The sequence below is a fragment of the Poromitra crassiceps genome (assembly GCF_964638095.1).
Source record: "Poromitra crassiceps genome assembly, chromosome: 13".
Lineage (NCBI taxonomy): Eukaryota > Metazoa > Chordata > Actinopteri > Beryciformes > Melamphaidae > Poromitra > Poromitra crassiceps.
Genome location: NC_139644.1, coordinates 30,085,016 through 30,108,368, shown reverse-complemented (window position 1 = coordinate 30,108,368; position 23,353 = coordinate 30,085,016). Strand labels below are relative to the sequence as shown.

Genomic DNA, 23,353 nt, shown 5'->3' with positions numbered 1-23,353 from the left:
CTTCTCACTTGATTTATGGCCCCAGGCAGTAAACACTTTCCTAATGAGTTTATGCTCTCAATCGGTAGTTTCAAGTCTTCTTCATTACAGTATGATGTTCGTTTTGTAAATTATGGTCACATTTAGAGTAAAATAGATGATAAAAAGACTATGTGGTGGAGTATGATTGACAGGTCGCCTGTCCAGTGATCACGCAGCTCGCCGATCATGGACCAATAGCAGGCCATTCTTTTCCAAATTCATGTCACTTCTTGCTCCAAATAACAAAGATGACGACGGTGAAAATGCCAACCTCAAGGCTTCAAAATGGGACTCTAAAAACCAATGGGTGGCGTCATGGTACATCCATATATTTATACGGTCTATGTGGAATGCTGCTATAGGGTCAATCTTCAGATTTCCATTGTTCAAAACCTTAGACACTTGTCTCAACAAATAGCTTTCTGTTGCAAATCTTTAAAAAAAACTTGGATTTTCTTCTAGTGATTTTCTTCATAATGTCCTCAGCAGACATTACTATACTTGCAGGATTCTCCAAGGCTCAATTTTAGATCCCATACTTTTTTCTATTTACATGCTCCTCCTGGCCTCAACATCTGTAGACACAATATTTCCTGCTTTAAGCACAGTTATCTGTGAAATCCAGATCATTCAGTTGGGACATTAGCTGATTTTGCTTGATGCAAATCAGATAGTGTGCTCTGAAAGTACAAAGCATCAGGGACAAGTCTTATCTTTTCATGAAGTATGCTGATGAGTTGAATCCAGGTAAAAGCCAAAATCCTTCATCAATTTCGCCTATTAAATCTATACCAACCACAAAGGAGGAGAAGGAGAAACAGATGAGTCAGACAAGGATTTTTAAGCTTTGAGACAATTATGGTGTAGAGCTCTGTGGACTAATATTTTGTACATTCAGTGTAAAGTCAGCTAAGCAATATAGACTAAGCAATGTATAGAACGGCGAACAGTGGGTCAGTGGTTAGCATTGTTGCCTCACAGCAAGAAGGTCCGGGGTTCGAACCCCGGTCCATCCCAGGTCCTTTCTGTGTGGAGTTTGCATGTTCTCCCCGTGTTCGTGTGGGTTTCCTCTGGGTGCTCCGGTTTCCTCCCACCGTCAGTGCCCTTGACTGGAGTTGGTCCACTGCGGCTGCCCACTGCTCCTACTTCAAGGAAGGCTCCTAGGATGGGTCAAATTCAGAGGATGAATTTCCCCATGGGGATAAATAAAGGATAACTTAACTTAACTTAGAAAGTCATTCACAGTTGTATTTCATCGTGTCTACAATGCTGCAACTGTTGCAGCCTAAATCAGCCAAATCAAAGGTCTTCACAACACCTCCAGCTTGCAGACTGCAGCAAGACTTCAGCTGGTGTGACTGTGAATAGAAGAAATCACATTACTCCAATGCTGGCATCACTAGTACACCGGTTAGCTACCTGTTACTTTCAGAATTGAGTTTAAGATTTTGCTGATCACTTCTAAAGCAATTATATCAGTTATATCTCCAAAATGGTAACCCTTTATGAGCCTATAGCCTAACCCAGAGTGGGGTTCCTTTGGTCATTCCTAAATCTATACACTATGGGAGACAGGGCCTTCCCCATCATCACCAATTCCCATGTTATACATATTCAGTATGTCATTGCAGTCATGCATGGTATATCAGGTTATTTTGAAGTCATTTATTCATAAATGCATCAACACCAGAATTGCATATGTGTAGCCTACTTTTGGCATATGAAATATGTATGGTTGTATACGTATTTGATGTGCTTAAGTTCCAACTTCACAGTATGAATTAATGCATGAATAAATATCACACAAGAAGTAATGCATACACATAATGGACTTGTGGTGCTATATGGATGAATATCTTGCTGAGCATATAGGCCGTCACTTTGTATACGGACACTGGCAGATCTTTATATGGCATGGTATACTGTATACGGATAGGTGTGATATTGCAACATACCAAACAAAAGGTTTCACTTATACTCAGTTTATAGGGCGCGGCTTGGCCTTATGCCTACTTTGTAATATGTGCGCGCACCGAGTTCACCCAAGTTAAACACGGCCTACTTTCCCCATTCCACTCGCATATATGCGGAGAGAGGGGGGGGGGGAGCGAGAGAGAGAGGGAGAGAGGGAGAGAGAGAGAGAGAGAGAGAGAGAGAGAGAGAGAGAGAGAGAGAGAGAGAGAGAGAGAGAGAGAGAGAGAGAGAGAGAGAGAGAGAGAGAGAGAGAGAGAGAGAGAGAGAGAGAGAGACGGTGTCTCTCTTTGCAGTCTGTGCTGCTGTTGCTGTGCCAATGCGCAAACAGTCCACGCCGTGGGATAGGTCTCCCCAAATTGAGGCTGCGCTCTGTACGATCATGCGATTGAATGACGAGCCGCGTCATGCTTGTCTTCCTCCTCTGCTGCTCTGTACGATCAGTGACTCTGTGTTCCGCAATCCCCTGGGATACTGTACCGCCCTCGATGGCTCTGCTATCGGCGTTCTGCTGCTCACAATGAATGGCTGCCTGTAGCAAGGGAAAGCGGAGAGAGAGAGCGCTGTGTGCCCTCCATTGAAACGCTCTGCATCAACTTCCCAGCAGCGAGGGGGTGAGTGTCTGTCTGTCTCTGCCGCTGTGCGAGGCGCCCTGCCGGGGTCGTCTGAGGATCCACCAGCGGCAGAGGAGGAGGGGGAGGGGTGTCTGTGCCAGCCGGTGTGTCCCCAGTTAGCACGGGGGATCTGGGTTGATATGAACGATTCAGCAGATATAGGGCAAAGTTTTGCTTCTTTGCGCTAGGTAGGTATGCGACTTGGGGGATGGGTTCCAGGCTGGCTGGCACAGTCATAAACTTTATTATGTTTGCTAAGGCTTTCTTCCAACGTATCCATACAGGGGTAAAGGGTATTTCAGCGAGGAGTACAGTGCTGGTAATGGTTAAAATTCATCTCACAAAAAAAGCGAAAATGCATTGACAGTCAGTTTTTTTGGCACGCCAGCACTTGGGTTATAAAGAATTGTGCCTTGTTGTGCTCCCCTCCCACCCCCCGCTCCGTGCCGCACTGGTTCCGTCTGGCTCGCCCTCAGCTGCTGCGTGTCCTGGGATGACCTGTTGATGTCGGTAAAATGGAGAATGGCAGGGGGAGCGATTTCCCCCATCACCAAATTATTTAAATAAGTCACATTTGAGCTTGACAACCGGTGTAGGCATCAAGTGTTTAGTTTTTTTAAGGGGGACTCGTAACGTTATCGCAGAACCGTTTGAAATTGTGCTGCGGGCTGTGTGTGAGAGAGCGAGTGTGCATGAGGTGGATGGGGCGAACCCAAAATATTTAACAGTGTTAGCTTAGCTATTAGCAGCCTGCCTCCATAGGCCCGCTGCAGATAGGGGAGGGCATCAAACATTTCAGGGGAGAAAGGGTGACACATTTCGGACCGTCTTTGTTGCCTGGAGCGGAATTGGACGAATATACTAGCTAGAGTACCTTCTTTCTGACAGCACGTAAACACACCGTCGCTATCCCTCAGCCAGCCAGGGGCATCACCGGGGTTTTCTGCCATCCCGTGTCGCCCCCAAACCCCCCTCCTGTTCCCAGACTGGTGCCAGCAGTGGAGCACTCCGCCCGGGTAGACTGGCACACGGCGCGGTCACCCCCGGTGCGGTAAAGATCTCCTTATCTGTTCCGCTCGATCCGACCCGGGGCATCCTTTTCCGTTCATAAACCGTTTCTGCATCGAGACAGACGCACGCAGTCGCCAGCAACACTCACGAGGTATGCACTGTAAACTGTTTGCTAACTTCAGTATGAATAGTGGGCGTTTTGAAGTTTTGAAACTGAAGCATGGTTGTGCTTTGATAGCTCGACTCTTCGCCTGTGATGAGGAGATCAACGTGTTGAGAGGAATAGCATTGCTAGCCATATTGCAGCAGGCAGGCATGGGCACATGAGAACCAGGAAATGCCTAGAGGGAGAGAGTGCCAGCTGTACCAATAATGATACACATACATAGCAGTGTAAAATACTTTAGCCCCCCCGCTGTTTTCATACTTGGAGCTGGACAGACTGGAAACTATTGTTCCATTCTTAATATAAAGTTCTGAAATATGTTGACACTCAGCCCATCATAACATATCATAAGCCCTTCGCATGCTAGCAAAACATTCTTTAAGCTTCCTATGAAAAGACTTGGCTCTTTGAGTATGTTTGACCTACTTTTCTCTCTAGGCTGACTTTGCTGCTTGGTATGAGATCTATAAGCCACCATCCGGGTGAGTTAGGGTGAACCTCATCTGATTGAGTTGCTATACTCTCTAACCTATATATTTAATCGAATAAGGACCTGAGATGATCCCTCTCCAAGAACAACCCTCTCTGCAGGCCCCACTGCCCCTCCTCGGTGCATAAATACACTCACTCTCTCACACACACACACACACACACACACACACACACACACACACACACACACACACACACACACACACACAGTCACATTCTCTCTCACTTTCAGGGCAAACTGTGCAAACACACCCTGCTCTCTCAGCTGTGTGTGTGTGTGTGTGTCTGTGTGTGTGTGTGTGTGTGTGTGTGTGCGCATGTGTGCTTACTGCGGCTCGCTTGCCAAACTGTAAACAAGCAGTATTGTCTAATGTGTGTGTGTGAGTCAGTGTGCCTTTTGTGGGTTTGTTTGAGTTTGTGTGTGCGCATCTGTGTTTTAGTATGAGGGAGAGGGAGCTTGAGAGAGGCAGAGACAAAGAGAGCATTTCTCCTCACCCTGAAGCTTGGCTAGGTACCAAATGAAGAGCTTTGGATATGATGGGCCGGTTCACTCCAGCCTTCATTGATAGGGTTGGGTACCGATACCCACCAGTCCCACTATCATAGCGGTACCTTTACAACCGGTACTTACCAGACCAAATTGCCACGCAGATTTAGGTACCTAATTTCGGTGCCATGCCCGAGCTGCTGAGTGAAATACCCCCCTCCCCCCGGTGCTCTGAAACCGGCGCCGCACGCACCTTCACTAACATCGTTGTGAAGGTGCGTGCAGCTTCAAGATTCACTTTAGCCAGAGTAAGTAATCAGATTACAAATGAGGAATTTGACTTAGTGCAAGTCACATCAGTAGTAGAAGACAAAGCAACACAGAAAAACAATCACAAATGACAAAGTGCAAAATATTAATTTGTTTAAAGTCACATATGATGGGCTGAAAATGAGCTTGAAATCCTCTTAAAGAAAATCCACAAATCCACTTTACATTTTAAAAAGTATTGGTTCAGGCACCGTTTAGGCACTGGTACCGTTTTAGAACTATCGTTTTAGCACCGTATCGGGAAAAAAGACAAAGCAATACCCGCCATCCCTATTCATCGGTCAGTCAGTTGTATGCCTCACACAGACTGGGCTTCAGTCATTCTGACTCAAATTCTCACAGTATCATCCACCGTCGTGTGTGTGTGTGTGTGTGTGTGTGTGTGTGTGTGTGGCGCGTGCATTTATACACACATTTAAAGTGGTATAGCATCCGTGTGAACATTATCTTCAATGAAGCTATGCATGTACACACTGCTGTGTAAGCCTGTATCTGAACTCAACTGTATGTATGTATGCATGTGTAAAAACAGGCATTCTGGTTTGAGTAGGGATTTACAGGTATTTCCATAAAAAGGCTTTCACACAGCCCGCTTCTGGCAATAAAACATACAGTAAGGCTTCCATTACGTATCGGATTAATGCCGTGTAGATTATCTACAACAAAATGTTTCAAAAACAATATCCCTGAGCCAGCCAATAGGAATTTGTGAAGACGTTTTGGTCTATGTTAGTTGCATTTGCCTAGTAGGATCTAATTCCTACTTAGAAATTCCTATATTTTACATTACATTAGATTTGATTGTGAATGACTAGGCCTAGTAATAATCAGGCTTTTTGCCAGTCAGTCATTTTATACTCTCCATGAATATAAGAGTCATGTTCCTCAACTGGCATAGTTTTGTTTCAGTCCACAAAGATTTGACCTTTGATCTCATATTTGAATGTAAAATGATGGCGGCACGCTGTTTAACAGCTGTGATCTGCCTCACGGGCAGTTAACCTTGAATTTCCTGTCTTTTAATAAAGCATTGTTACACTTTCTCACATTGCCCACTCATCCGGTGATTACATGTGTCACAATTGTTAAACATTCCTTCCCTCCCTCTCTCTCTCTCTCTCTCTGCCTATTAGACCCTGTGGTGGTGTGCGTCGGCGCACCATGGCCCAGACCCTCCAGATGGCGATCCCTAACTTTGGCAACAATGTGCTGGAGTGTCTGAATGAGCAGCGGCTGCAAGGTCTCTACTGCGATGTCTCCGTGGTGGTGAAGGGCCATGCCTTCAAGGTGAGGCGCTGTGGGTTAGAGCACAAGATGCCTTCAAGGTGAGGCGCTGTGGGTTAGAGGACAAGATGCCTTCAAGGTGAGGCGCTGTGGGTTAGAGCACAAGATGCCTTCAAGGTGAGGCGCTGTGGGTTAGAGCACAAGATGCCTTCAAGGTGAGGCGCTGTGGGTTAGAGGACAAGATGCCTTCAAGGTGAGGCGCTGTGGGTTAGAGCACAAGATGCCTTCAAGGTGAGGCGCTGTGGGTTAGAGCACAAGATGCCTTCAAGGTGAGGCGCTGTGGGTTAGAGCACAAGATGCCTTCAAGGTGAGGCGCTGTGGGTTAGAGGACAAGATGCCTTCAAGGTGAGGCGCTGTGGGTTAGAGCACAAGATGCCTTCAAGGTGAGGCGCTGTGGGTTAGAGCACAAGATGCCTTCAAGGTGAGGCGCTGTGGGTTAGAGGACAAGATGCCTTCAAGGTGAGGCGCTGTGGGTTACAGGACAAGATGCCTTCAAGGTGAGGCGCTGTGGGTTAGAGCACAAGATGCCTTCAAGGTGAGGCGCTGTGGGTTAGAGCACAAGATGCCTTCAAGGTGAGGCGCTGTGGGTTAGAGCACAAGATGCCTTCAAGGTGAGGCGCTGTGGGTTAGAGGACAAGGACAGCAAGTTGTTGTTTAGATCGTGGCAAAATCACGGGTTTGCATCCAGCCCAGCACCTGTGTTGCATCTCTTCTCCCCACTATCTCACCCAAACTTTAGGTTAAAATGCTAAAAAGAAAGAGAGAGAAAGATAATCTTGGATACTGTTTGCCAGTTTGTCTCTCTACGGGACAAGAAGGAATAACTTGATTTGTGCAGTTTCAAATCCCACGTCTAGCTAACCCGTTTCCACCTCCTTCATAACCGTCGGTCAAAAAGCTATTGTATGTAAAGATGCAGCTAGGGTGGAGGCACGGTTAGAAAAACACTCATGTTACTGGAAGGTCTCAGCTTTGATCCCAGCTTTAGCTTGTATCCCGTTGAAATGTTCTGACCCGCTCACTCATTATAACTCACTCAGTCAAGAGCAGAAAAGGCCTAACAAGTAAATACCCCAAAACCAGCAGTCCAAACAGTGTAAACATGCTATTCTCCAGAATTCCAAAGGGCCACACTCAGCCACCCTTCCTGTGTCTTAGGCCCATCGAGCGGTGCTGGCCGCCAGCAGCTCTTACTTCCGGGACCTGTTCAGCAGCAGCAGCACTGGTGGAGGTGGGTTAGGGAAGAGCCCCGGCGTGGTGGAGCTGCCCCCGGCCGTGCAGCCCCAGAGCTTCCAGCAGATCCTGGCCTTCTGCTACACGGGCCGGCTCAGCATGACGGTGGGGGACCAGTTCCTGCTCATGTACACCGCAGGCTTCCTCCAGATCCAACAGATTATGGAAAAAGGCACCGAATTCTTCCTCAAGGTAAGGCTGTGCTAGCAATGCCACTCGTGTGGTACAAAAGGAGAATAGCTGCTACAGAGGGTAGAGCGCAGTTTAAATTGCCTTGAATCATTAAATAGTAAACTACCTTACTCTACCCTGCTTGCTAGCTGGCCAATGCTGGTTGTAGTGTTCCTTCTCCCCATTTCTCTGTCTTTGTCTCTCTCTCTCTCTCTCTCTCTCAAACAAACACAGGGTATAGCTCTGCTTTGATCGCTTTGAACCACCCACTCTTTCCTAGTGCAAGGCATAGAAATGGGATGCAGCTACTTTATAATGCGGGCACAATTGCTGGCGAGATGATCAAAGTTCAGCATTCCGCAATCTCATTGCGAAGCTGACATGTAGCGGGGAGGATATAAAACTATTCTAAGATTAAAGTCTGTGAGGTGCTGGTCAAATGCAGAAGAGGAACATCCAGCAAGGAATAACTGTTTTCCTCACTTTCAGACCGACTGATTCAGATTACAGATCAGTTTTTATTCATAACTTCGGCAAGTATAAACATAAGCGCAAACGTAAAGTATTTGTTTTTCTGTTGGTATATGCAGTACCATGTAGTACATACAGTGTACTCTTGAAGGCGGACATTGACACAATGTTGATTTCCTCCTGAATTTGCAGGTCTCCTCCCCCAGCTGTGACTCCCAGGGCCTGCATAGTGAGGAGGCCCCGCCCTCTGAGCCCCAGAGTCCGGTCACACAGACGGGCGGGAGCGCCGGCCGGCCCGCCTCCTGCCTGACGCCGCTCCCCCTGGTGTCGCGAGTGAAGACGGAGCAGCCGGCCAGCCAACCGGAGGCGGCCTCCCCTTACTCGGTGGTCTGCACCCCCGTGGCCAAGCGGCTGTGGGAGGGGGGCAGCAGCCGGGACGGAGGCGGCTCTGGAGGAGGGGTCCGGAAGGTGGCCCGTTTTTCCCAGGAGGCGGTGCGGGGCAGCGCCATCCAGAGCCCCGGAGCGCTGGGACTGGCCATGGGCATGGGCGCCACCAACGGGAGCTCTGCGGCGGCACCCGGCGCATCAGAGGGCGCCAGCCCGGGCACCATGAGCGCGTATGCCAGCGACTCGCCCATCAGCTACCACGATGATGAGGAAGAGGAGGAGGGCACAGACGAAAGTGCTGAAGAGCAGTACAGGCAGATCTGCAACATGTATACCATGTACAGCATGCTCAACGTGGGCGCCGCAGGTGAGGGACGCCACACACACAAGTATACTCAATGATAACTCAATGGCACCCGCAAGAGTGGGAACGTCTATTTTAATAGGGCCGTGTATCGCCACGGATTTCCCAATTGGATACGATTCCGATACACAAGGTCGCAATTCTATTCGATTGGCAATTTCCGATTGGATTCGATATCAATATTTCAGTGACAATAGAACTAATGCTGTAAATTGTACAAGGAACCCTCTAACCCAGTGATTCTAAAAAGCGGGGCCCGGGGACCCCCAGGGGTCGTTGAGGGGCTTCCAGGGGGTCCCCAGCAAAAGGGGAATACTTTATTCTAAGTAATTATTCCATCCGACAGTAAGTAAGTATTTTGGTCATGGGTTTCATCTAAAAGCAAAAATCTTCTCAAATGGGGGACCCTGGGACAAAATTTTATCAAATGGGGTTCCGTGGTCTAATTTGTGTCAGTTTAGCGGTTGACGTGAAAAGCCTTGAGAACCACTGCTCTAACCTGGTGCATTATTACAAATAGTAATGTTTACGAGATCTCATTGCGCAAAGAACTAAACCACACGGGTCTAACAGGGATAAAGCTTCAAGCATCCACGGGAAAAGGCATTATATTAACCCATTGATACCGTGGTCTTAAGGGATACACACACAAATGAGGGATATACACGCAAATGCTGCATCAGGTATCAATGGGTTAAAATAATCGATATTGGGATTTATTAATCAGTTCCTTCAAATGAATAGGGGTGGGAATCACAGAGTAACTCCATACTATCACAATACGTGGCCCTCGATAACGATGGTATCCTGATACAGCGATTCTGCAAAGATCGATACATTGCAAGAAATTATATGTACGATACATCATATCTGTGTAACTGAAGAGGTGAGAAATACGCCTAAAAAGTCAAAAAGCAGGAATTGCGTATTCACAGAATTGACATAAAACAATGTAGAACAAAGTGCAGACTGCATAGTGCCTCTTTAACAAAGTGCAGACTTCATAGTGCCTCTTTAACACACACTGCATAATGCCTCTTTCACACACACTGACTACAATGCCACGACTCCACGTGAAGTTGAAATGTTTAAAGGAAGGATACAAAATCATGCCTCACTAGAATCTTTCCAATCTGTGCAAATTAACTTTACAGAAAACAAAAACACACACACAAATGAATGCAAAAAAGACACATTTCAGAATAAATGTCACCATATGGTATATCGTATGATGATACGACGCTAGTGTATCGATAATGTATCACAAGAGGATCACAATCGATACACATCGATATTTTGTCCCACCCCTACAAATGAATATCTGCATCTTCGATATTGATATATAGATATATATTTTTTAACCCAGTCCTAATTTTAATGTGGAGCAAAGTTTTGGTTGGTTTTACACCCGCTCATATTCTTTTTTGTTCTTATGTGACAGATCTGTGTTTTTCTACTCTGGTGTCTAAACAGGGAAAACTTAGATCCCCTGCTTTCTCCCCCCAACATGGTCTCATAAGGGAGAGAAACCAGACTTAAGCTGGCATGGTATACTATAATCACAATACCTCCTCTCTCTGTCTAAATGTGATGAGTTTGTTTGTATTGTCATGTTTATGGTTGTGTGTGTCTTCAGCTGCTGGTGAGCGTGTGGAGGCCCTCCCGGACCACACGGAGACCCGGGGTCGGATGCGAGGCAGAGACCTCACGTGTCTGCCCACAGAACTCATCACGCAGATCGGCCACCGCTGCCACCCCAAACTGTACGAAGAGGGAGACCCCGCGGAGAAACTAGAGCTAGTCTCAGGTAGGGGTGGGAATCACCAGATGCCCACGATACGATACTGAAACGATACTTGAGTCACGATACGATAGTATTGCGATACTGCGATATTTTCGATATTGCGATATATCGATATTGCGATATATTGAATATTGCAATATTTCGATATATTGCGATTTCTTACATTTTCAACTGCAAATGATGTCCCCAAAGGAAAACTTTGTCAACATCTGGTTTATATAAGAACAATTTTTCAGTCTGTACATCTGACTTCAACCATTTTATTGCAGCAACATTGTCAAGTAGACAGACGCAACAACTTTCATAAAGTCATGTCATAGTTGCATGCACCTGACAAACTGAACTGTTTGTTAGAGTCTACTTACAGTCCACCTTAACTGGATGTGTGTGTGGACTACTGTACTGGTAGTTTTTGCAACTTCACTTCACTTACACAAAACATCTTGTGCAGCCCATTCAGTAACTGGGGAATTTGTAAATTACTGTTATGACAAAACTGTTACTGTTAAAACAAAATGAAAATATGCTACCGTTTGTTTACTGCTGGCCTTGGAACTAAAGTTTATAGTAGCCCGGTGGCCTGGCATGGCCTGCAAAAAAAAAAAAAAAAGGTTTTTTTTGTTTTTGTTTTTGCAATATCGATACAATATCGTCAGGCAAAATATCGCGATACTGTGGTGTATCGATTTTTTCCCCCACCCCTAGTCTCAGGTGTGTGTGTGTGTGTGTGTGTGTGTGCGCGTGCGTGCGCGCGTGCGTGCATGTCTGTTAACTATTCTGGCCTTTGAGATAAACACATCCAAGCGTATCAAAGTCCTGGACACTAATTCAGTACCTGACTAGTTTGCCTGCCTGGAAACAGGCTGCAGGTATAACATCTGCCTTACGAAAATCCCTTTCTGCTCCCTGTAAGCTCTGCCATTGGCTCTGACCGGCTCCGCCCATTTATTGATTTTCTTTCCGCTGTCACTCTGTGGTCGCTCTCAAATGCCTCCACCGTTGCTACACGCTGAAAATGGCACATTTTGACGAAGATTTGGATTGTGCAATGAAGCAGGCCTGCTTGGTACTGTCGGTGGATGGTTGTAAAGATAACAGAACTTTTTTTTTTCCGCGAGACCACAGTGAGAGTAAGACCAGCCAGACTATCTCCTGCACTGGTACGGCGCAAAACGGAGATAATCTGGCAAGCAAAACTAGTACCTGACTGACCCACATGTCTATGAAGGGAAAAAAGACAACTCATCCATATACATGCATGTAAACTACAGCTACAGTAGATGATTGTAGGGACAGAGCAAGGCCAATGGCAGTGATGTATATACACGTTACAGGACACTGTCCTCAAATGACTGAGCTTGGCATTGGCATGCAGATAAGGCAGCAGCATTGACCATGTGACTCTGTGAACTTAATATTAGACATGTCAAGGACATCCTGTGACTATGTCTGTATTACCTTATGGCCAGGGTTACATGCCTTGCACTCTATCTCGTGTGTGAGAGAGAGAGAAAGAGAAGGAAAGCTACAACTACCATTGGCCAGCTAGCACTTAGAGTAAGGTAGTTTATTATTTAAATGTCAAAAGAGCAAGAAGAGAAGACATATTGTGTATTCCCAAATGCAATTCTGTATTTCAATGATTAAAAGACCTCGTATAGCTATTCTGCATATGAAAAGGTGGGCAAACTGTGCGTGCGCATGTGTCTGTGTGTGTGTGTGTGTGTGTGTGTGTGTGTGTGTGCGCGCGCGCATTCGTTCGTTCGTTCAAAGCCGTAAGACTCAATGCTACAACTCATTTATTAAATTCAACTAATTTAAAGCACAACTTCCTTATTCTCAATCTACAGCTGCAATGCATAGTACAATCTCTCACTCTAGGATCCCCTGCTGCTGATTTATCACTAGAACTGCAAACAGTAATGGCCTGAGAGAGTAGATCCATTACATGACACACAAACACAGAACCCCAATCCACCTTATTTCTAGCGGCCATGATGCCTATGTGTTTTTCTTCCGGTGTGATCCTCCCAGCCTTGTTGCTGACAGCTTGACACCCGTCTGGGCGAACAGAGCAAATCACTAATCAGGTCCAACTTGGCAGAAATCTCGTCAATAAATATCCCTTTAAGTGCGCAGTGTGCAGCCTACTGTGGCTAATGTTAGCGGCTAGCTAGCTATGTTACATGGCAGTAAAATGCCACTAAATGACCAAATTGATTTAACTTTTAACCATTTCGAGTAACACTGTTTCCATACGGACTCCCAGCGTTGGTTAGTTGTTTATAACGTGACTATATTTATAACTTTTATAACATACTCCAGTTTCCAGTTTATAATTCGGCTCTGCAGCCAAAGAGTATAACAAAGGAAATGGCAAGCTGCAACAATAAGTCACGTTAAACCGGAACTTGGATTGTTGATGTTGTGCACATTCCCCAGGTTCTTCTTTGTGGATTGTTGATGTTGTGCACATTCCCCAGGTACTTCTGTGTACATATCGCGAGCCCAGCTAATGAACTGTCACGTGAGTGCCGGGACCAGACACAAGGTGCTGCTGAGGAGGCTGCTGGCTGCCTTCTTCGACAGGTTCGTTTTGTGTGTGTGTGTGTGTGTGTGTGTGTGTGTGTGTGTGTGTGTGTGTGTGTGTGTGTGTGTGTGTGTGTGTGTGTGTGTGTGTGTGTGTGTGTGTGTGTGTGTGTGTCAGGGTTCCCACGGCTCCTTGAAAGTTTGTGAATTTGAGAGAGAGAAAAATCCAAGGCCTTGCAAGTCTTTGAAAATAGACGTAGGTAATTGAAACTGCTTGAATTTTAATATTTTATGCAAGAATAAAAATTGAAGCTATTACATTAGCTTTTACTTTAGTAAATGGGATAAGTTCTGCGTGTCTGTATGTGGTCTGCCATCACTAGCACAGCACAGTTGAGAAATCTTCACACATTCAAGCCTCTTTCTCTCTCTCTCAATTGTCTGTGAGCTTCTGTAAAGCCTGCTCGTTATCATTATAACATTTTCAGTGTTGTAACAGTAATTAACCTTGATCTGTGTCTAAAACTATGCCATGTTGGTTCCTTGAATTTGAGGGAATTGGCATGGAAAATCCTTGATTTTGATGTTTAAGGTGTGGGAACCCTGGTGTGTGTGTGTGTGTGTGTGGGGGGGGGGGGGGGTCTAGTTCTGAGAGTTGTCTTGTCTGTAAAGATAATAGCTTTGTTTTAATAAAAATAAATATATATATTGATTGCTATAGGATAATAACACCCAGTTTTGTTTTGTTCTCTTCTGTACAACTCATTCTTACTCTACTGTTTCAGGAATACTCTGGCCAACAGTTGTGGAACAGGCATCCGCTCCTCCACCAATGACCCTAGCCGCAAGCCCCTGGACAACAGAGTGCTGCATGCGGTCAAATGTAAGCACACGTGTTTGTCTGTCTGTGCAAGTGTCTTTGCCTGTGATGTTGGATACATGTAGATGGGAATACTTAATAAATGTAAAAGCACATAGAAAGCACATAGATGGCTGGACATGATGTTTGAGATCAGCTGCTCAGTTAAATATATCTCTGTTTAGGCTCATTTAGGATAAGAATACAGATGTGTAATCAGTTGCTACTTGTGCATGACCTCCCTTAGATATTGATCAGAGAATAAAGCTAATAACTCATGCAGACCACTAGAGGGCGACATTCACCCTGAGACAGACCCAGTGAACAAGATGGTGTAACTGTGGCCCTTTGGTCCTCCCATAGTGCAGTATGTTAGCCTAGGTAAACCCAGCCCCCACGTGATCTGCTCTCAGAGTTCCCAGTCACTGAGAACAGGTCTGAGAGCAGGTCATGTGGAGGCTGGGTTTAATCAGGCTAGCAGTATGTACCCATGCTGCTTCAGAACGGGCAATAGCAACTTACCGTTGGAGGCTTTACACAAGAGAATAGATAAGTAAGCCAGTCAACAGGAATTATGAAGAGTACATTTGTGGGTCAGAAGTGCATGATGGATCTGTAAGTCAGATCTTTAGCTTTAAGTGGTTTTAGTCGTCCTTTCTTTTCTTTTTTTTGACCGACTGATTGGTCTGAAGTGCTGAGCACAACACATGACTCGTTGTCGAGCCACATGACCTCACATACACGATATGCATAACATATACAGCAGACTATATACTGTACATGCATGACATTACATTACATTACATTACATTACGTCATTTGGCAGACGCTTTTATCCAAAGCGACTTACAATAACACATTTTTGTCTGCAATAGAACAATCAACTATGGAGCACAGTCTATGACAACTACAGCTTCTGAAGGAACAGTGGTACAAGTTTAGGTTAGTGGTACAAGGTTGGTTAGTTTTTTTTTTTTTTTTTTTTATATATAAGGAAAGAGAGAGACGAAGTTAGATCAAGAAGGGCCCAGATGGAGCCTGCAACATCATCAGCCTGCAACATGCATCGCACATGTGCACATACTCTACAGCTGACAAAGGGAATAGTCTTCACTCTTCAGTCTATAGTTAGTATTACGCTGTGGGTGAGATCCTGTTATCCTTGATATGTGCACAAGCCTGTCCTGTACATACCTGCCACCAGCACTCGTGATTTTCACGGGAGTCTCCCTATTTTTAACCCTTTCTGCTGCTGTGCTCCCGATTGGTAATTTCTCCCGTTAACTCATTGAGTGCCAGCCACTTTTGGAGAACGGACGCTCCCAGTGCCAGAGTTTCAGAGCTTTTTTCAGTGATTTCTCGAGGCCCACAGAATATTGTGTGATATTACTATGTAAACAATGAACACGCAAAAAGAACGATGAGACTCTTTTCTATCATCAGCAAAAACAGGTTTATTGATATCATTTTCCGTTCTTTAGTTATCAGCCGGAGAAGATAGCTTGATTTAACAAAAAAGAGCCTTTTTTTTCTAGAAGCTGAGATAAGCCCCCCCCCCCCCTCCCCTCTCAACTGCACACTCCTCCTTATGGGAGGTGGCTCTCTGCTGAGTTTGCTCTGCACTGTGAAGGGTGCGCGTCGCGACATCCAGCTTTTTTACAGCTTCCGCGTGTGTTTGTCACCGGCTCCTATGCTTCCAGTTGAGAATAAAAACAACTCCACGGCTGATCATGCGATTAGGCTGTTGCAGCGGACATGGAGGAGCTCAATTGTGGGAGCAGATTGGCTGCTGCTGCTGCAGGCACATCTAACGTTAAAACGCTTCATGCATATCGATGCATACGGATGCGATGCGATTTCCGTTTGCCCAACGACTTATTCTCTGTTTTTCTCTGCCTTTCTGTTAACCTGGAGAGCACTGTCGCCACCTAAGGGTTCTGTAAAATAGGTTATAGACCTCCAATAGCTATAATAGTTGTACAGGAGATGCGGAAGGCTTTGATCGACGTCCCACCGTCAAAAAACGCATTGGACGTCGAAAGACGTCCGTGGCACTCTACGTCACTATTTAATTGGACGTCGAAAGACGTCCATGGCACTCAATGAGTTAATCTTTCAATCTAATGACTGTAGCAGGCTCAGTTTGAAAGCCAGAGTGAAGTATCTGCTGTCATATGAAACTAGAAGACCTAACGCATTGCTACCAACCATTTCATGCTAGCTTGTCGGGAGTTAGGCTAATTTTCAAAGGGGTCCCTTGATCTCTCACCTCAAGATATCTGAATGAAAATGGGTTGTATGGATGCCTCACAAGTCTCCCCTTTACAGATAGGGTAGCACAAGCATTTTTCGACAAGGCGGCACATCACTGATGGAGCTTTAACGGACCTCACAATTCTTATCTATTTATTTATTTAGATCGTTAGTTAATTAGTTATTTAGTTATTTATTTATTTATGTGTGTGTGGGTATTTGCTAATACCCCAGTAAATCTCCCTCTTTTTCACAGTCTAATGTTGGTATGCCTGTATTTATTCAAAGTTTATGTTTAGGAGGGTTAATACTATATTTGGTTGAGAAGTTCAGTTATGATCTTAAAAAGAAATCCACCATTTAAACTATTATTCCAGCATTTGTTCAGGCTTGATTTGTGAAGATGAAAAAACATAAAGTTTCATGGCTGACACAAGAGAGCCAGCAAGACAAGTATTTTAGCTGCTCCTTTACAATGTAACTGTTTGCATCATTCTGCTGGCACATGCTCATGTAACCGCCTCCCTATAGCTAATAAAAAGAAACGCGCACCTCTAAAATCTGTGCCAGGACCTGCAGGACCTGCGGGAGTCCCGCAAATATGTATCACTCTAAATTAGCTTTCTGATTCCTAGCTTGGGGATAGTTTATTAGTATTTGCCTGTGCAAGACTGTAGGAATAGCATGTTGCTCTTGCCATATGAAAACCTTGTAACTCCAATTTTGGTACCCCCCCCACCCCCCCACCCCCCCACACCAGCTGAAGGATTCGATGCTCCTCTGTGAGTTTAGGAAATTGTACCACCTTTGGTATTAAAACCCCTTACAATAAACACCAAATTGCATGGTGGTTAAGCTCTTCCTCCCCATTTTCCTCCCACTTCCTGAAAACCGTTTGGAGAGAGCAAGAGAGAAAAACAAATCATTTTGGAGATACAAGGTTTTTACCCAACAGTAATGATATGTAAATTCATAGATGAGGGTGAAATTCACATCTGATCTTGAAAATGTGACTGGAACAATTATAGTGATTGATTAATTGTGCGACACAGGATAAAACTCCCAACAAGAGGAGCCAGATGTTTGTTGCATCAACAGAAATGTACAAAGTGGCTGGGCACCACACATTAAAAGGAATGATTATTTTACTAGAGAACATTAAAAACATAATGTTTTGCAGAAGGAGACCACATTGAGAAAACGCTCAACAAGAAAATGCAGCAATAGATGTGTACACATTCCGAAAACAGTTGGGAGAGAGACAAAATGATGAGTGGTTTGCTGGTGTCATACCAATCTGGGGGCACAAAGCAGACAACTAATCATATAATAGGATTCAAACCATAATATGCATCAAAGCAGAAGGTCAAGAAAATCGGATATAGGCAAAAAGTCAGATCTGAGCATCAAGACCTGCGGTGTAAATGCAGCCTAATTGAGGTCTCTGCTCTTCTATGTTCACCTGAGTTGATGGGATGTGGGACTGTAGAAGAACCCACCCTGAGAAGGACATCATTCAACTGCAGTTGATGAGACATCCAATAAGTATAGTTCTTCTGGATCTAGGATGTATTTTCCTCGTCAAACAGCATTGTGTTTGTGTGTGCCGTGGCCCCACTTGTAATTCCCTGAAGGGGACGTTGTCAGGCTTGGTAATATTGGGATGTTTATTGTGAGTGATTCTAGAATTCGTCAGGGATTTTTCATGTTTTTTCCTGTTCTGCATGCTTGGTTGGAGCTGCGTGGTGTTTGGTGAGAATAGATAGAAGCTCAGGGCATTGTGGCAAGTAGGTGGTTAAGGAACTGCTATGGGACATGTTCAGGTTCTTTTGGCGTCCCTGCTTGCAGTTCTGATCTGAGGAATTACTGCATAGGGCCCAATCAGCAGATCATCATCAGATGTCTAACAGTTAAAGGAGTTAAATTATGGAATGGACTGGAAAAGCAAATGAAAATGTGTAAAACAATTTTATACAAATTATTATATTAATTTTTAATAATATTAACAACAAATATAAAACTCAGGATAGATTATGAGCTTGTAGTATATAGATATTTTGTTTGTGTTTGATACCTTGTTTTAGTATTTATGATTATGTTGTGTGTGTGTGTGTGTGTGTGTGTGTGTGTGTGTGTGTGTGTGTATATACAGTATATATATATATACCGTACACTATATACACTATATACACATCTACATATCCATTGTTTTGTTTATCTATTTATTTTCTACTTTCACCATATAAATCCACAGGGAACTATAAAAAATATTTAATGTAAAAAGGGTAGGCGCTATAAGCGAAGGCTTCGGCCTACACCTTTTCGGTCACAATTAACCCATTTTGGTTTCGTCAATGCTTCACAAGCAATGACTTATTGTTTTCTTATTTATTTATTTTTTGTTTGCTTTCTTTCTATTGAATTGTATATGTTAAATTGACTGAACTAAACTAAACTAAACCCTGACACTTGTCTTTCCTTCTCCCCGTCAGTTTATTGCCAGAACTTTGCCACCAGCTTCAAAGAGAGCGAGATGAACGCCATTGCGGCCGACATGTGCACCAACGCGCGGCGCGTTGTCCGCAAGAGCTGGATCCCCAAGCTGAAGCTGCTGATGGCCGAGAGCGACGCCTACTCCGCTTTCCTGCCCGACGCTGTCAAGATGGAGGACGACACCCTGGGGGCGGAGCCGGCGTTCGACCCCGCCTCCCTGGAGGCCGCCGGCGGTGCTGGCGTGGAGTCCGGCGGCTCTTCGGGCGAATCGCTACCAGGTGTGGGCGGGGATGGAGGGCCGTTATTTTGAGCATAATGTCCGGGGGAAGGTTGAAATATGATGACACATATACCAGTATTCCCCTATTGTGCTCGCCCCCCTCACTCTTTGGCCCCGCGCTGATCTCTCACACCTGACTGTCTATACTATGTTGCTAGGGTAAACAGTGGTCGTTACCCTGCTGTAACCAGGAAGTGAAAACGATCATCGTCGTCGTCGTCGTTTTCGCTTCACGACTGTGCAATGGGGTTCGATGAGGAAGGGGAGAGGGTGTTTTGTTTTCTTCCACTCGCCCTCTGCTTCCCCTTGTCTTTTTTAGGTGTGTACGTGCATCATCCACTGTCGCATATTAATTACATTCCCTAAAGTGGGGGTGCCAGTGAAGTGTGAGGAGGGAGGGGTGGCTGGATGGATGGACAGATTGGGAGTAAAAGTGGTTAGGATAATGAATGTAAGCGTCGGTGGCATTGCTCTCGGTGCCAGCCTGACAAATTGTATTCCAGCCTCGGAGAAGGAACTAAATATCTAAAGGAATAAATAAATAACACTACTGGTTCCTCTCCCTCTCCATCCCCTCGCATCTTCCACCCACCACCCCCAAGTATTCCACGCCCGCCGCCCCCTGAGACCAGAGAAAATCGATCACACCCAAAAGTGTTTCACTGTGCAGCGTCCTATATATCTCATCCCTCTCCGTTTTCTGAAATTTTCGCATGTTTCCCCGTCTGTAACCACGGCAACGATCCAGAAGAGAGAAGGAGAAAAAGCTTTTTACTGCGACGATTGTGAAGAAAATTAAAGGGGAACAAGTAATAAAAGATGGTCATATTTTTAGAAGACAAAATATATTTATACAAGCGCACATGCCTACGACTGGTGTGAGCAGAGAGAGCCAGAGGGATTGTTTTAAAATCTCGATCATGTTTTATTGTATTTTAAGCAGCAGTTTTGCAAAGAGAGGTCTTGACAAATAAGGAAAAGCGCTATTTTTGCATCAAATGTGGTATAAGAGTAGTCTTAATAGGACCCTTAGTCGTTTATTTTGTATCTTTATTTTGACAGCGCACAGAGTGATGGAAAGAGCAGTTGAACTGCTAAATTTGAAACATTTCATCTTCTGTTCACTAGCCTATAAGAAATGATGAGACTGATTCAGATGGCTCGACTGTTGACCATGGTAACTATTTCTTGGTAGGTTGTGAAGGTGCAACTTCTACCACCCTAGCTAAAAAACCTTTTCCTCAACATTTTCATCATCGCTTAAGTGTAGAAACGCAAAGCTTCTGTTGACCTGACTACTTGGCTAGCCTCTTCTTTGTGTTAAAAGTGTTAAAAATGAGGATGTAAAGAAATTACTGACATTTTGTGCAAATGCAAAAGTCACCGGGAATATTTATGGAATATTGGAGCGTGCCTTTTAATTGAAACCAGTAAGCAGAGGCCTGGCGGGTAGAAGAGTGATCAAGGAGGAGGCACTGTTGATTGAAGCAAATCGGGAGTTATGCTGTTGTCCGCATGTGTGGGTATGTGTGGGATATCGTTATTTGCTTAAGGAGGAGAGTCTCTGTATTGTGTGGTTGTGTGTTTCACTATGTGGTTTATGCTCGTATCTTATGTACAGTATTTCCATGGTTGTAATACCACCTCCTCATTATGGAAATTCCAAAATGGCTGACAGTTTTACTTTGGAGTTGGAAATGATTTTGCACCTTTAATGAGAGCTAGAAGGGAGGTTTCCGCACCTTAACCAGATGAACCAGTGGTTCATGCACCTTTTAGAAAGGGGATGATATATGTTGTGTAGCAAAAGAACCCCTTTAGGTGACATATGACGTTTTTCACGTCTGCCTGTTTTTCTTCTACGCGAGTGGCACAAACTCCTAATGTAAATAATCAAGAAGACTGTTGAGCTGAATCCCAAGTGTTCTTGACATCTGTTGCTGGATGCTTCCGATTATGATTAGTGTGGGAGAGCCCAGCCCACGCCTTTTGTATTAATTTTGTCTTTTTGTACCTGCTTTTGTCTTGCTGAAACATCCGAGATGTCAACGTTTAACGTTTTTATGTGCAAGTTTGTTTGCGAGAATCCTTTTGAATGCATGTTGGCCTGTAACCTGACTCTGCCAGACGGGGGCGGTATTGTGTTCACAAGAGACGCACCCGTCTGGCAGAGTCAGGTTAGTTGGCCTGCAGACCTGAGGTCGATAAAGAGGATTCACTATTCCAGATGCAGGATGCTGTAAAAGGTGATAAGTTGTTTGGGTTTGCGTTAGTGTTGTTCGTAGGGAGACCTGTGATGCTGTCCCAGACAACACTGATTGCGTTCTCCTTCTAAATGTAAATAACCTTTCTGGAAATATTCTTGTTTTGCTGAAGACAGGTGTACTGTAAAAACTTGGGAAGATAAATAATGCTTCTTATTCAAGGCAACTGAGTTGATTTGCCCATTTTTCATTGAATAAAAAGATAAATCGGAAAAGGAATTCATTATAGTTCCATCTACTTTCCATCGTCACTCAAAATTGATGATGGGTTTACTTAATTTGTCCAGGAGAAATAGAACAAAAATACCTTGTGGTAATTGGCAACAAAACCTCTGTGAGCTTCGTTTGCACTTGAGTGTAGAAGCCACATCATAGACAACGCATGAGCGACCCCCCGCCCCACCCTCACCCCCCCCCTCACCCCCACCCCCGGTACCCTTTGAGGAGTGTTTGTGGCTTTGCTTCCTGTCTTGGCCTCCATGATGTAGCCGGTGTCACGTTTCACTTCCACTGTTTGTTCACGCGATTTCGAGAGTGGCAAATCAGTGGCAGAAATGTCTCATATAGTTGAGAGTTTGAATTGTAACGTGACGGTGGAGGCTTAAATTGCCTAGAGATCAATGGTTCTCAATTGGTTCTATCTATCGGGACCCAAAATGTGAACATGTAGAGCTCAAAGTGGATCCGTACAAGGTTCTTGCTCCCTTTGGCATTTCATTCTTTCTATTGTGACATTTCAACTGGGTTGGTGTTTGCCAGATGTGATTAGTAAAACATTAAATAAAATAATAGTCAAAGTAAAATCATGCTTTATGTATACCGTTAAAATCAATAAAAAATTTGAATCCTAAAGATGGTTTTCACAGACAACATGGTCCGCTGTTATCTAATGTGAAACCTGAGAGTTGTATTTCACAGGTGTGGGCTTTTGTCTATGACGTTCCTGGAGCCTGACCAAAATGAGCTTTGGTCACAAGTCATCAGTCCAATCTGAGTTGACCCGAATACTAACAAGAACTCGGTGTAGGAAAGCTTCAATAGCAGTATTACTGTAGGATTGCATGATATGTGTTTAGTCAACAGTAACCTGGCAGCAGCAGAGTTCTGTGCAGTTTGGAGCTATGCCACATCTTGTCAATTAAACTAATGGAACTAGGCATGACAATTATCAAAGTGAGGGGATATAAAAAAAAAAAAAGTTTGCCAGTGTTGTATATGGCTTTGTGTGCAGAGTTAAAGGACCAAGAGACATGCATTCAGGGCCAATAACACGGAACTTTGACATTTATTTTGAGACATTCAAATCCAAAGCAACGGTTAGGCAACTACACTGTATGGATCACTTCGTACTAGCCCTCCTCTTCCCTTAGACAGTAGGGTAAAGTTAGCTCTGCAATAGAGCAACAGTACAAGCAGCGAGGCCCAACTAGTTTCCAAGTGGGACTAGCAGATTTGGCTACTTGGTAACAGTTGAAAGCTTATAGTCCATCTCTGAGTCATCAACCATAGCTGAAATATCACAAACAAAGCAGCATTCATGTCATAATACACATAAATGTATTAGTTCTTGTGTAAAATTTGCTCAATCTCATTGAGGCAAGTGAAGTGAAAAATGTCTAGAAAATGCTTAAAAGCAAAGAACAGCCAAGCAGGAACAGAATTGTCCATAGTGCTCCAGTTCACACAAGTGTAACATGTATGTGACCCAATCAGAATATCCCTGTGACCCACCTCTAGGTCATGACCCACTGGTTGAGAAAGAATGGCTTTGGTGGTACATTAGTTTAGCAATTATGAATAGCTAAAGTAAAGGTATGGGTCAGGAGGATGCTGATCTGTAGTCAGTATTCAGGGGCAAATGCACCTCCA

The 23,353-nt window shown here is 44.5% G+C and overlaps 1 protein-coding gene across 3 annotated transcripts; it reads left to right on the top strand.

Moving 5' to 3' along the window:
- Positions 1-2,475: 2,475 nt before the first annotated feature.
- On the top strand, positions 2,476-22,704 carry nacc1a (nucleus accumbens associated 1, BEN and BTB (POZ) domain containing a). Of its 3 annotated transcripts, none has more exons than XM_083649493.1 (8): positions 2,476-2,606; positions 6,226-6,379; positions 7,535-7,801; positions 8,444-9,005; positions 10,639-10,809; positions 13,290-13,395; positions 14,121-14,218; positions 18,940-22,704. In XM_083649493.1, the coding sequence occupies exons 2-8, from the start codon at positions 6,254-6,256 to the stop codon at positions 19,248-19,250; spliced, it is 1,641 nt and encodes a 546-aa protein (XP_083505619.1). In that variant the 5' UTR covers positions 2,476-2,606; positions 6,226-6,253; the 3' UTR covers positions 19,251-22,704. The 3 variants fall into 3 exon arrangements, with proteins under 3 accessions (XP_083505619.1, XP_083505618.1, XP_083505620.1); XM_083649492.1 differs by lacking the exon at positions 2,476-2,606 and adding an exon at positions 3,474-3,768; XM_083649494.1 differs by lacking the exon at positions 2,476-2,606 and adding an exon at positions 4,293-4,393.
- The last annotated feature ends 649 nt before the right edge of the window (positions 22,705-23,353 follow it).